This window comes from Sinohyriopsis cumingii, chromosome 7, assembly GCF_028554795.1.
Source record: "Sinohyriopsis cumingii isolate HCF-2022 chromosome 7, ASM2855479v2, whole genome shotgun sequence".
NCBI lineage: Eukaryota > Metazoa > Mollusca > Bivalvia > Unionida > Unionidae > Sinohyriopsis > Sinohyriopsis cumingii.
In genome coordinates, this window is record NC_142967.1 from 105447662 (window position 1) to 105462890 (window position 15229).

Genomic DNA, 15229 nt, shown 5'->3' on the forward strand with positions numbered 1-15229 from the left:
TCAAAACATTTCCTTTTTATTTGATCGTGTTTTGTACTCAGATAAATCAGCCCATAACCTTTAATGGTATTATGGGATCCCACTAACCAGAAGTACGTCTATGTTTTATTTTTATCTGAATTTTCATCACCATGAATCACATTATTGTTAATCTGTGCCTAAGCTGTCAGTCAAATATAAACATTCCATATTGGACTTCTGCTTAAAAATTATCCTACAAGCCAATATATCATGCAACATGAATTACAACAGATTTAAGTCTTTATACATGCCAAAATGAAACAAATGTTGTATGCCCTACAGCGAGTTCACATTTCTTCATATGGCCAATGAGATATTGTGGAATGCTTGGACTTGCTCATTCAAAGTTTCATCAATACATGGATGCAAACCAAATTTGAATTAAATCCAAAACACCCTGGTAAAACTACAGCGGAAATGAAAGGCATGAGAATGGGCAATTAAGGGAGGCTGAAACTTAAATTACTTTGAGGCCTTTATAATCTGCATTCCAAACTTTGATCAAGATCCAGCCAAAGTAATGCAAATGGCACAATACACCCATCATGCAACCTTTATCACTACTAATTATGGTGACCTTTGACCCAGGGACTTGACCTTGGAGTTTTATTAACAGTAACTGAACCACACATATTCAGTTTGCAACAGTTTACAAAACAGCACTTATTAACAACACCATACTGGCTATATCCAGTTTAATTCATAATTAACGCAAGAATAATACTGTTAAGTGATACATGATAAACTTACCAGCACTGTGTCCAATGTTCAAAGCTCTTACCAGTACAATGCAATTTTCATAACAGTGATCTTTAAATTTAGAATTAAACTGTTAAGAAAGTAAAACTTTGAAAACTGAAAGAATATGTGAGGGAAATGTCTCATCAAACAATTTTTGTTTTTTGAATGTGCATTTTCAAACCAAAACTGAAATTAGGTCAAATGAACCTAATTACCCTAAATACCTACTTCAGAACTTTAAAAGGGATTTGTGGCTTAAACACATTTCTGCAGTTTCCTAAATAAGCATGTGTCGAACTGCATAATCATATCTACATCTATGCTGAGAGAGTACAAGATATACGATGATCCCAGGGCTGGTTTTTGACAACTGAAGATCCTAGACAAACAATGTATGAATATTCTAAAGGAATGGATGCATATTTGCTGCCTATGAAACATCAGGCTTCAATTTGTAAGCAGGCAAAATTCAACCTAAAGGCCTATCATTCATTGCCCTTTCATATCAAATGAATACTCATGTAAGACAGTCAATCTATTTACCAAATCAATACATGACTGACTCAAGAACAACAAAGTGGTCAAAATTATATACAATTAAATTCTGATATTAAATATTACATATACTCACAATTGATAAACCTGACCTAATTTGTATTTATATCATGTGAATTTGTTTTAAATTTCCATAAATTTCATAGATAATCAAAATGATTAGCAGGTATACAGTGGTCAACCTCATGAATGGTCCCCTGACCCGCAGCCACCCACCTTTTACAGTCAGAATCCCTTGGCACCAACAAGTTTCAGTTCAAAAGTACACCTCAAGTAAGGCCATCTCTAAAACATGACCAGTGGTCAGCATATTAGTGCAAAACTAAAATTTACCCCCCACAAGTGGCAACATTTTATTTTAATATGTGTCAAGAACCAATACTTAATTCATACAGTAAGGTCATTAATCTGATTATCATTACCGATATCTGTTTCCTGATGTCAGGTTTTCGTTACTGAAAGAAGTGTTGACTAAAGTAATTAATATTATATCATTAACAACAACGATTACAGAAAAATAGAGTGATTAATGTTGTGATATAGTTTTGGGCTTCACACAGGGGATGAGTTCTTCTCTTTCATGATTTGTGTGTGTGATTTAGATTTTTAACGTAGCTTTAACGATTGTTCAGTCATATCGCTATGATGTCTGCAGTGTGACACTTTAAAGTGATAGCACTGGGACATCATGCCGCAGACATGTAGCATGATGTCCCACCCAGTCACATTAGCCTTACACCAGAACAACCAGTCCTAACACTAACCTCTTAATGCTGAGCACCAAGTGAGGCAGCTGCTAGTACCATTTTTGTAAGTCTTTGGTATGACTCAGTCGGGGTTCGAACCCATGATCTCCCACATGCGAGGTGGACACTCCAATCACTAAGCCACCAGAGCGGTCGCTTTCATGATTGAGACTGGGTGTAATTTTCAAGATCATAACATGGTCAGCATAGGATAAATATAGACTATGTGGATTAACACAAAGAAAGAAATTAACCTTAAACAAAACAGGCTACCAGACAAAGACTGAAAAATCACATGACAGCAAATGTATCACTTCCTTTATATACAAGGCATTTCTTCTACTCTACACATTTTTCATCTGCATAATTAAATTTCAGTTCCATACAATTAGCAACATAGGAATAAATCATTTCAAAACTTTAACATGTCATTTCATAAATGGAGAATTAATACTTTAGAAAAAAAAGTTATTTGACTTGATGACAATGGGGAGAGTTCAAGAGTTATTGCTAAAATATTTTATGTTGGGAGGATTCAAATAACAACGTGTGTGTGTGTGTGTGTGCTTTGATTTTTAAATTAGCTTTAACAATCTGTGTCATATTGCTAAGATGTCTGATTTCTAACAGTGGGGCATACCAACCAGTCCTAACCTCTTTATGCTGAGGACCAAGCAAGACAGCTTCTACTACAGTGTACCATTTTTATATGTCTTTGGTTAACAATATCACAACAGATAAGAAGAATATCCCGCAGCAGTGGAAAAATGCAGTAAATGGAAAGAAAATTAGTTTAAATGCCAAGTAATGTATGTACATAGTTATAAATGACATTTTTTGAATGATACTGCAATGAGCATGCCAACAATACCACACTCACATTTCATGCTCAAAAATAAGAAGTACTAATATTAATGTATGTTAACTTAGAATAAGTCTGTTCTTAAGACAAGAAGTTTTTAATAATTACTGCTATTTTTAAATGAAGATATTAGATGCTTTGAAGTTATCAGTAGCTTTCTTACTCTATGCATATTTCTCACATATATTGTTCCCTTCTGGAAAGGCTGGAAAGGCAACATTTCTTACATGACCACTTTCCCAGTGCAAAAATGGTGGCCATATAAGAGGGGGACCAATGTACTTTTAAACTACTGTAATATAAATAGTGTGAATTTCTTTAAGTTGCTTGATGTAATAATTCATATTTATACTTACTTTAATTTGTGAATTTGTCCTTTACCCTCCCACAAACAATATGATACAATATTTAGTGATGATTTACATAATTCTACCACTTCAATTATAGTTTTCAATGTTCTTAAATAACTCTATTAAAACATAAAGGTCTTGACAATCAGAAATTAGGCACTAGTACAATGCCAATGAAATTCAATCAGGCCTTTCTAAAACAATGTGCATATTTTTAATATGTAAATGTGTTTGGTCAAACATAAGTTTCATTTTCTCAACTATCACAACATTGCTGACATAGTGGTCAAACCATGGGAAATGTGAAGTAAAATCTACCATTACAAGCCTTCCTAATCCCTAAGAATCCTGTTGGCTGACCAATTTCTGATGTGAACTCTGTGCATGACTCCTTGCCCGCTAATGTGAACAGAAAGTGTTAATAAAGTTTGATGTTTTCAAAGCACAATAAGGGCAATGGCTGTTGACTCATTTAAATGAAAATGGCATCATACCATTATGCCAGCCACATACATGAATAAGTTGTGACCCCAGATTTATCTCTCAACAAACTCTACAAAATTATCTCTTAATAAACTCTACAAGAATGAACTCAAATGATACTTTCATGAGTGACATAATAGTTTACCATCATTTATTTGCCTTTCTGGTACTTCAACAAAGTCACTCGCTTTATCATAATCACTGGAAATACTGTCTGAAGTAACTTTTACGGAGTTTTCAGTTGGTGTGTCATCCAGTGTTGCAGTGTCTGAAATTGACATCAAAGCAAAATTTTCAATCAAAAATATATTAAAAAAATAAACAATTGTTTTCAAAAGATATGCTGTTCATCAGAGCTATATGTATAACTCTCTCCAATTATTAATCTCTGTTTACAGGCAATACATAATGGTTTAGGTAATAATTACTGTAAAATGTCTTCATTATCCTGTACTGATTGCACCCTTTAATTTTCTATATACCATCAATCCATAAAAAGTATAATACTTTCTGTCGTGTAACTTCTTGCACAGAGCATTCTATCTGTATCAAAGATTTGCAAATTGTACATACTTAGAATTTGGAAAAGGTTTGCTAACATAAATATACCTGGCCCAATGCAGGCTATACACAACACAATAAAGCAGATAAGAGCAGTTTCAATAGTAAACAATTGATAGACCTGTTGCCTCCACAGTCGATTTTAAGTCAAGAAACCTAATCATGCCCTCTTAAGTGGATTTTTGCATTTCCCTTCAAATCTTTTCTTTTCCATATTTAACATTCTAGATATTAACTAAATTTAATTCATGTATCATGAATACCACTACCCCTTGTTATGACTCTAGACCTTAAAATATTTAACAGAAACAAATTAGTGAAATCAACAATTTAACTAAAATTAACAAGCAATTTATTTCTCTTTCTATACAATACAAAATGAAAATTCAAGAAACACCTACAATATTGTGAATTAAAGTTCAAATAATCCAAAACGTTCTATCATAAGTCCTAAAATAGAGAATGTTCCAAAATTAATTCCAATAATCTTGAATGTCATGATGTACCACAATTATGCAATCCAGAATGTTTGTTTTAAGTGTTATTCCAATAGGCAATAAACACTTGGTAATTCCAATGTATAATGTAAATAAATAATTCCTCTCAAATTTTATCTGAACACAACTGAAAATTCTGATAAAAAAGTATTCAAACAGACTGACCTAAAATTTGAATGATTAATTTATTTATCAAATCCCTATTTATACACATTTTCATTTCACCTATAACACAACAGAATGTGAAAATCTCCAATAGAAAAATCTAGACTAACCGTAAACAAGACTGACCTTGAACTCTTAATATGTAAATAAGATGTATCAAACTTCATATTGTTTACAACTTACAAGCATGGACAAAAGTTAAGCAAACAATAACATAGTGTGTTAATACATAACACTCTCTATCTTTAAGATTATTTATATGAAAATAGTTTTTAAAATTTTCTATCTAGGTTCATAACAAGGTTAAAATCTCTTGCCATAATAACATAACACTGTAATCCTCATTTCATAATATACTTATTTCATTTAATATCTCCATACAAAATTCCCATTAATAACAGTTAGGAGTAATATATTAACCAGTAAGAATTGTTTTCCTCCTAATGCTGCATTTAAATTTCACCTTTAATCCATTATATCTTTTATCCAATTATTTACTTTATACACAAAGTTGTTGTCAAAAAGCATTGCATGGAACATACTGGCCAGCGAAGGTGTTAAAGTGACATTCTTATCAACATATGGATTGAATGATTTTCCCATTTCAAAAATGTAAGATATATATGGAGTGTTTTCTTGCTGTAAGCTCATTTATGCCTTTTAAAGTGATACTCTAAGCCAATACATTTTACTTGTATGGTTGGATAGATATTTTCATATTTTTCATATTGAAGCTCTTCACTCAGAGTATCTTCCATACACAAAAAAGGGTCTCCCCTGAGAAAAACAGCACAGTATAAGACAAAAATGGAACTTTGTAGCATACAGGCAATTGAACAATTCTGAATCAGAAAAAACCCAAGGAAAATATAACACTAAACCTTCTAACTCACCATCTGTATTATCTGAAAATCAGTAAATATGAAGTATGGACAAAGGGAGCTAATCCAAATATTGACTGATGTATGCACCATGGTTGCATAATGTTGTTGTTGTTGTTTGTAGGGTTTAACACCATTTTTCAGCACAAAATAGTCTATACATGGCGGCCAGTATTAATGGTGGAGGAAGAGCCTGGGAAACCCCAGAAAGAACCACCGACCCACGAGAAGCTACTGGCAAGCTTTCTCACATACCCACATTAGCCGAATCCGAGACTCGAACCCATGCAGACAGAGGTGAGATGGTAGTGATCTGTAATGGAAAGTACTTTAGACCACTTGGCCACTCAGGGCCCCCGGCTGCATAATGAACTTTGAAATATGTATTATAGATTACAACACAGGTAATTAGCTAAAACTACGTCAATGATAAAAACAGCAAAAATGAAGAAAATGAAAATGAAAATAAATTTTTATTGCATATGATATGATTCCAGGTAACAAAATGGGAACAAAAAAGTATATGGGAGCCTACTGAGGGAAAACAAAGAAACAAGACTGAACTAAACAGGACAGACAGGAGGGGGAAAGACATAATTGGAAAATTTAGGGCAGTGAGGTTGATCTGTAAATAAAAAATAACCTGATTTAAGCTGGGTATATGTTTAGAAGAAAAACAAAAACAAAGCAATCTCCCCTAGGGAATGGCAATATGAAAGAAAACAGATTATCTTGGAGCAAAAAATTAACATCGATATGCATTATTAATGTATTATTAATACATGTAATATTAAACACCATTACATAATTTAATTTTATTTATTTCCCTTCCACCTTTAGATTTATTTTTACATCATTATCAGCTGGAAATAACCCATAAGTTAATTTGCAAGATTTAGTGCACTGATTTAAATCATTGTCACCGTGGTAAAAGTCACAGGTGTTTTCACACTGTATGGCATTAAAATGTAAAATAAATGTTAGAGAAAGATAGAACTGAAATAAGAGAAATAGAACTTATGTTCTCACAACGGTCCACAAGAAGTTTTAAATCTTTTGGAAATATTACTGTTCTAAACAGTTTGCCATACCCAAAATAAATTACTTGATTCTTTGTTTACAAAATCCATCAGAAACTATTATGAATAAATCAAATCAAATGAATTTTAATTTCTCATGAGATAAATTTAATGATAAGATAAAAAGACTAACTCTGTACTCAAGAACATTCTAGAGGAGAATTAAAAGTGGTAACCACTAAAACGTTTATGATGACAGAGATGTGTAGGTTCATTTTGTATACCTCTAAGTAGAGAAACTTGCTAATTAAAACATGTCTGAAATTATATGATAATTTTGTTTTGGGTATTTAATTTATTAAAAGTGTTTCTAGAAATAAGAAGGACAATTTTTAAAGGCAGTTTTATTCAGCTGGTTACAAGTACAAAAAATAAATAAGCCTTAATCATGATAACCACTTCTAGCTGAGACTGTGATTCAATGATGATGTTCAAGTTTGAGATCAGAGCATTTTCTATAAATATATGAACAATTATGAAGTATATAAAATTGGGAATTTCATATGCAACAATCTGTTTATTAGTATATTCTTTTTTAAATAAGTTATCCATGTGAAATAAATGTTTTGTATTATGAGGATAATAAAAAACAAATTTAAAATCCATGTTTGTTCCTGGGCAACCAGCTTTAAAAAGCTTGTTTGCCAACACATTTTTCTAGATACCCAGTAAATTACTGCAGTGGATTCCAAGACAACTGTGACAAAAAAATTTCAAAATTGTGTTATATGCAGAGTCCTGATTTCATACATGAGCCAAGCTAACGGAAAGTATCACATACATTTATACACTTTATATTTAATCAGAATGAGAGCAGCAAAATAATGATAATCAAAAAATTTCCTTCTTATTTTATGCTGTTTTTTACTCAGATAAATCAACCCATAACCTATAATAGTATTGAGGGGTCCCACTAATCAGAAATACATCTATGTTTTATGTTTATCCGAATTTACATCACCATGAATCACATTATTGTTAATCTGTGTCTAAACTGTCAGTCAAATATAAACATTCCATAAAGGACTTCTGCTTAAAAATTATCCTACAAGCCAATATATAATGCAACATCAATTACAACAGGTCCGAGTCTTTATACATGCCAAAATGAAACAAATGTATGCCCTACAGCGAGTTCCCATTTCTTCAAGTGGCCAATGAGAAAGTGAATTACTAGATCACAGGCATTCAGTGAGTCAAAGATGAAAGACGCTGCAACCAAATGTTAGCTTTTTGACAAAAGAGAAGCATTTGTAAGTCTTGTTTCTTTACTGCAAGTCTTGTTTCTTTAATGGTTCATCCCATGTAGTCTTGCATTTGTAAGTCTGGTTTCTTTACTGCAAGTCTTGTTTCTTTAATGGTTCATCCCATGTAGTCTTGAATGTGATTACCTATCAGATAATGAGTAGCTGACATGTGTGAATTAGTGTGGCATCTTAAAAGAAATCACCCAAAACTAAAACATGGAATGATATCAAGATAATCTGGGCACCTTCTTGCAATGGAAGCCACTTGAGACAATTTGTAGATCAAATATTTGTAGCTAGAAATAACATATATTGTAAATTTTCATTGTAATTTCAAACATGATAATTTTTAATAACATTTATTAATTGCCCAACTGGGCTTTCACATTGGTTAAAATGGTTCCCTGGAATTAATTTTTGGTTGTCCTGGGCTCCTGGACAATGGACTTTTCTACCCCAGTGAGAATATTTGACAGAACAAATACTAGAAACATCAGATATCATTATTAAAATACAAATTATGTCATTTTCTACTCACTAATTTATATCTGAAGGCATAAAGATAAATGAAGACACGTTCTCAGCTTATAGTAAAAGTCACATGGATCATATAAGCATTTACTGATATAAATTTCAAAACTAATTTTATGTTTAAAATTTAATTACAATACAGTATAATAAATTTATTCAATTGTAATTTTTTTTACTGATCTACACATTAATTGTCATAACAGAATTTTCAGACGAAAATTATCAATCACTATGGACTTTAACAGTAGCACTTCAGCATTACACTGGGTCAAGAAATTTGATGGTCGATTGAACTATTACTAGAGGAGGGGGAATCAAAAATGTTTGTATGAACAAAAGGTTATGTACAAATTGAAATAAAAGGCATGACATACCATACAGAAGATATATACCAAGTTACATTAATACCTCCAATTTATTGGAATTGTGTTCCTATTTTTTTTGGGTTGGGGTTCTTCCTGCCAATGTTTTCCCTGGCTTTGTTTATAAATAATGACATCATCATGACACTGTTTATTCTATAGTACAACTTCTTCCTTACCATAGGCATGTTCCCACTTACATCATAGCGTGTAACAAAAACCAGTTTAAATGGGATCACCTGCTTGCTTGAATGCCTAAAAATGTCGAAGTACATTATCAGTGAATTTGCTGTTAAGCATCTTTTGAGGAATTTTTACAATAATATCTTCAACGCAATTTTGAAGGACAATGCGCAAAATGAAGTGAATAAATTCCATTTAAAGGTATTTGTAATCAAATTCTCCAAAATACAACCTAGCTAAAAAAAGTGACTCAGAGCGTGTACATGAGCTACGTGAGTTGTACTTTATGATAGATGAGTGATTGTCTGGAAAAACAAATATTTTTTGGCACATAAGTGTACATATGATTCTTATCTTAAATGGTTTAAATTTTTAATTAACCAATGAATTCTACCTACAAATGTTCTTTTACACAAAATGGGAATCAGAAAAGACAGGTTATGTTCTTCTTGAAGAAAAACAGAAAAAATCACTATTTCATTTGTTGTATGATGGCACTATAATTACATATTATAATTACAACTATTCAGGTGGCTAAAAGATAATGCAAACATGTTAACTTAGCAGCATTAGACAGAACATTAGGAATAAAGATGCAAAACAAATCTGATTAAATGTTACATTTTGGAAAGAAATACAAATTTAAATTAGGCCAAATAAAATATTAATGTGTTTCCAGTTGCATGGATTAGGATAGGTGGGTCATTTTTTCTGTTTATTTTTTTAAACAAGTTTCATCAATAAAAGGGTACACACAAAACAGGCCTTTTTAACAAGTCAATAAACCATATTCAGCACGTAATTATCTAACTGCCTATAGCCAGTGGAACTGTTCAGACCTGCTTTGAGTTGTTTCATTATGTTAAATAATTTGGGATGTATGGGGTATGTTCCACAACATAGACCAATATATATATATATATATATATATATATATACACTACTTCTTCAATAACGCATGCCCTCATTTATACTGTGGTCTACATTTGTGGACCATGCTGTGTGCGAGTTATTGAGGGAGAGGTGTAGTAACTTTAAGCTATAATACTTAGAAGCAACTGTTTTGATTTTGCCCCAATTTTCAGGGTGCCTTTCTATAATTTCATCTGGTAAGTCTGCTAAATGTCATATTTTTGGGCATGTAAAAAAAAATATTTCATTATTCTAAAAAGCATAGGCAGGGCTTACAGCAGATCAAAGAAATATCTATCTGATTAAAATATAACGAACTTTTGCTTCAGATTCAAAACGAGGGCAATAGGAAATGCAGGGACACAACTCCTATAAATTTAATGATGCTTTGGAATGCTGGAAACCTAACTCACCTAAAGTCTCATTCAGATATAGCTCTAATCCAAATTTAGTTGAAATCCAACAATCATTAGTAAAGTTTGACTCCTGAAATACACAATCAGGGGCCATAACTCCTGTAAATGATATTGTGGAATGCTCATTCAAAGTCTCATCAATACATGGATGCAAACCAAATTTGAATGAAATCCAATGAACCTTGGTAAAATTACAGTGGAAATGAAAGGCATGAGAATGGGCAATTGAGGGAGGCTGAAACTTAAATTATTTTAGGCTTTATAATCTGCATTCCAAACTTTGGTCAAGATCCAGCCATTCCAATAACTCAACTTATGTGGAAATTTAAGACCTTAGCAATGCCAAATACATTCTGTAGTTGTGGATGTGTCTGTTTATTTTGTACATAAGATACCTATGATCTTTTATGTTTGAAATACTTTTATATTTTACATTTTAATATAAGTGTTTCTCATCTCTTATTCTTATCAAGTTATAAAAAAATTTATATCCAGGAATATCTGAAAAAATGTATATTGATATCAAATTGATAAATGCCATAGGCACAAAATAAAATTAAGGCAAGTAGAACAATTACTAAGCATCAGTCATTCAAGTGTTGTAATGGGTATTTATAAGTATACTTGTACTTCAATAGTACAGGAGACTTGTACTTATAGTACAGGATATTTGCAGTACAGAGCAGAAGATTTTCATTCACTTATCAGCATATTCCCAATACAGCTTGTTGTTGCCAAAATTCAGTTCAAAAGATTTATTTTAAAATAATGATCTCTTTAAACTTTATGGGCAACATTGCAAATGAATGAGTAGTGGATAGTGACAGCCCTAAACTACTCTTTTGTTCATTTATCTAACGCTGTCATATATCACTAAATGAAGACAAATATGAGAAAAATATAATTGCAAAATACTAAATCTGCATGCCCAAGAAAGCGTGATATTTAACTTAAGATGACTGTAAATTCTGAAATATATAAAGAAAACTTTGTGAATTTGTTAAAAAGATGTATAATTTGTAATAATCATTTAGGTCTACATTATTTACTCCTGGTGCACTGCATGGCTGTATCTTTTTAACAAGCTAGTATTTAATTTAAAAAAGCATTTATTTTATGTGACTGGGTATGGCAACTAATTAATTAGCACCTTACAGTTATTATAATGGTCACTTTCTTAGCTTGGAGTTTTCGGGCAACTGTGGGTGTCACTAAGCTGTATTTCTGGTCCCTTCAGAATAGATTTCTAACTTAAGACATAATTTAATATCATCTGGGATCAATTATACACAATGCCAATAAAGTTCTTAAATGGTATTCAATGTGTCCTTATGGTTCTGCCAAATGGAATGCCTTGCATATGCAAGTATTCCGTAATGAGAAGGAAAAAAAACATTAAACGGTAAACTTTGGTTCTTAGCATTTAATAACAATAAGTTTATTACCAATGTAACACGTGCATCCCTAAAATTAAACTTTTGACTGAAAGAAAAATGTATAGCCTGGTATCTGAGACTTATCTCATTGTTAAGTACATCTTAACAATTCATAAAATTAATGAAAGAATAAACAATGAGAGATTAAGTCTCCTAGAATGGAGATCAAAGGTTTTACATCTTTTCCAGGTGACCTTGGAAATTCCAGAGAAGTTACATGCATGTATCAGGTACATAAAATTATTAAATTTAAAAGCACATTATTACAACGTAATTTGAAGACATATTTTTTAATCCCTGAAAAATCTTTTACACAAGATGAATACCTTTAATTCCTATGTTTGAAATCTTAAAGCACAAATGAGATCTATCAGTCGAAGATCTTCTCCCCAGACACTCATGGTGGAGGTGAACTTTTACATCAGCACCATCAATCTTGTGTGTTTGACTCAGCACTCTGTCAATGACTGAAAAATGATAAAGAACCCAATCATAAGCTGAAACTTAAATGATAGATCACATGTTTTTCTCTTGAAAAATTATATTATTTTAATCTGAGAATAATTATAAAATATTCAAATCTTTGAAATTAATTCTAAAGAAACTTGGAAAAATCCATGCTTTCTATTGTGAGATTGTTTTCAGGAACAAATTATAGAACAAGTCACATGGGTCATGTATGCGCAGTTACTCATTTACATTAAATATAAATAGTTTTTTTAAAAGTCTGACACTAATTTTCTTTAATCAAAGTCTATTCAACCCTGGTTATTGAATGCTCTTCATTTTAGCTGTCAATAAGAACTTCTAGATGAAAATTATCTATCACTCTGGACTTTTACAATGGTAGCCATGTACTAAAGTTCGGTCAAAATAAGAGCATGTCCAGAGGAATCATCACAAATGAGGGAGGCACAAATTTGTTTATCAATATATGTAGCTTTCATTATGACATCACAGTGCGCAACATTCTATCCAGATTGTACTGGATCACACCTTTAGGTTCATTTCATCCAAGTATTTTAACACTGATTTTGCCTTATGCACCACCAGAGGCATCTAGACAATGACCTGCCAAAGGAATATGGATGTATGTAAAATCATAATGAAGTGAATACTTGCCACTTAAAGGTATGTAGAATAAAATTCTAAAAAATCACACCCATTACTGAAATAGTCAGTGTTGAATGCCTACATGACCCATGTGACTTGCACAATAGACATTTATCATGAACCTAATTACAATCTCCTTTATTTTTTTATGACAAATATTGTGGACACTGCTGTGAATTGAAAATTGAAATTTCATGGGTATACATTTTCATGAATTTAAACAAACTACTCCTTAGATAATGATGACTCTGTGGAACAAAAAACACTTCCTCTCCTGACAATTAAATTGCATGCAGATAAAATATGATTTATTGCAAAAGCACAAAAATTTAAATCCATGAAAATAAAAAAAAATTGGGGGGAAAATTATAGTTAGTGATGCATCTAATTATTGTCGTATCAGTCCTAGAACAAAGTTTTGTTTTAAGTATAGAAAAGTCCACAAATAATAATAAACCTTGTGTACAAAGATTATAGAATAATGTTTTTTCCCCAATAACTATAAAGAGAGATGGTAGCCTTAGGTCAATTGTTGTTCTTAACCATATACAGGTTGCTAAATTTATAGTACAGTACCATTATTATCTTCAAAATAAACCAGACAATATCTCTCCTCTGGCACCATTTCAACCCTCTCAACTTCTCCTCCACCACTTCTTCTCTTGTTCTCAAAATATAACAGTATGACCTCATGGGATGCTGACAGTTGTAAATTCCACACAAGGATGCAATTAGAAATCACAACTTTGGCAACCTGAAGAAATGTGTTTTTTATTCTTGTTTCTCTGCATGCTTTTCTAAGTGCATCAAAATCTGAAAGAAATTAAAAAGCAGTAAAACTCACAAAGTCCAGAGAGAACAATTTACTCAAAATGATATAAATAAAAAATACACAGAAAAAACAGACACGCTTTCACTGATATGTATTGTTAAATTTCCTTTCCAAATAAAGTTGCCAATGTCTTTTCAATAGCAGCCATGCAAGAAAAAGTAAAATTATGTGCCCCATATTCAAATTTTGCCACCTGTGATTTTTTTTTACATAAATTGAACATTTAAATTTAAAATTATATCTGATTTTTCCTACCATGTAAAGTTTATGAAAATAGTTAAATTCTGTTTTGGTTATTAACTGACTTAAGCCTGAATGCAGATCAGTACATGGTGTCTTTTAAAGGTAAGGCAACAGGAATAAAGTGCCCTGTCCAGAAACAAGCACCCTTGCTGTCCACCTGGTCCAGTTTGCATAAAACATGCTCATACTCAAAACTAAAACCCTTGAGAGTTTTATAAAATGTGCCCATCTCAACTTTAAATGAGGAGTTTCTCTAATGAGATTTAGGTCAACATTTGTTTTCTGTAATGTAAAGCAGCTCTATTTGAATTTGATGCCCTACACTTATTAATTTGGCAACCATTTCAATTGAGCAAAAACTCTTTTTTAGCCAGTAATCAGCCCAGTTCTTTTTGGTTTGCATGATTTTTTAAAAATAATAATGCATAGTCTGGTCAGGCAAGTGCATGCTTTTTAGCTATGGCAAGTTATCAAAATGATTTGTTGTAACTTCTGAGAAGATTCGCCCCCAAAAAATACAGTGATTAATAGTGTTTGAAAATATAAAGAATGAGATATTAAAAAAATTTTAAATATTCAAAATGTTCTGGAGTGTGTGGCAAAGAGAAAAGGAAGAAGAAAACAAATGATGATGATGTAAGAGGAGGCAGAGGATGGGTGAAGCTGAGATGAATGTTGATAACAAAGGAAATGATATATATGTAGCAGCAGGGGGGCAAACAGAATAAGTTATTTGGAGATGAGCCATCTGCCTCCAATCCCTCATCCCACCTTTCCAACCCCCTCCCCCAAAATAGCCAACAAATGACAATCCTCCATTTTTAAAACATCCTGACAAAGCTATCAAACAGTCGAACAAGAACAGGTATGTCCCCAAAAAGTGCTTGTCTCAGGAGAATGCATAGGGATAACCCAACCCTCTCAGTCTCAAACAATACTCCACCCTTATTTTTATCTTATATAAGAACACCCACATTTTTGTTTGGTGTGTAATGGCTACCAAATAAGAGGCC

At 32.1% G+C, this 15229-nt stretch overlaps 1 protein-coding gene across 3 annotated transcripts in view; it reads right to left on the reverse strand.

Moving 5' to 3' along the window:
- Positions 1 to 15229, reverse strand: part of LOC149795875 (uncharacterized) — a 58937-nt gene that overhangs the window by 30521 nt on the left and 13187 nt on the right. For all 3 annotated transcript variants that reach the window (XM_089965797.1, XM_089965796.1, XM_089965798.1), the window contains exons 5-7: positions 13718 to 13954; positions 12355 to 12495; positions 3904 to 4026 (exon numbers count right to left, since the gene is read on the reverse strand). In XM_089965797.1, coding sequence (XP_089821923.1) covers positions 3904 to 4026; positions 12355 to 12495; positions 13718 to 13954 — 501 coding nt within the window. The remainder of the gene's footprint in view (positions 1 to 3903; positions 4027 to 12354; positions 12496 to 13717; positions 13955 to 15229) is intronic.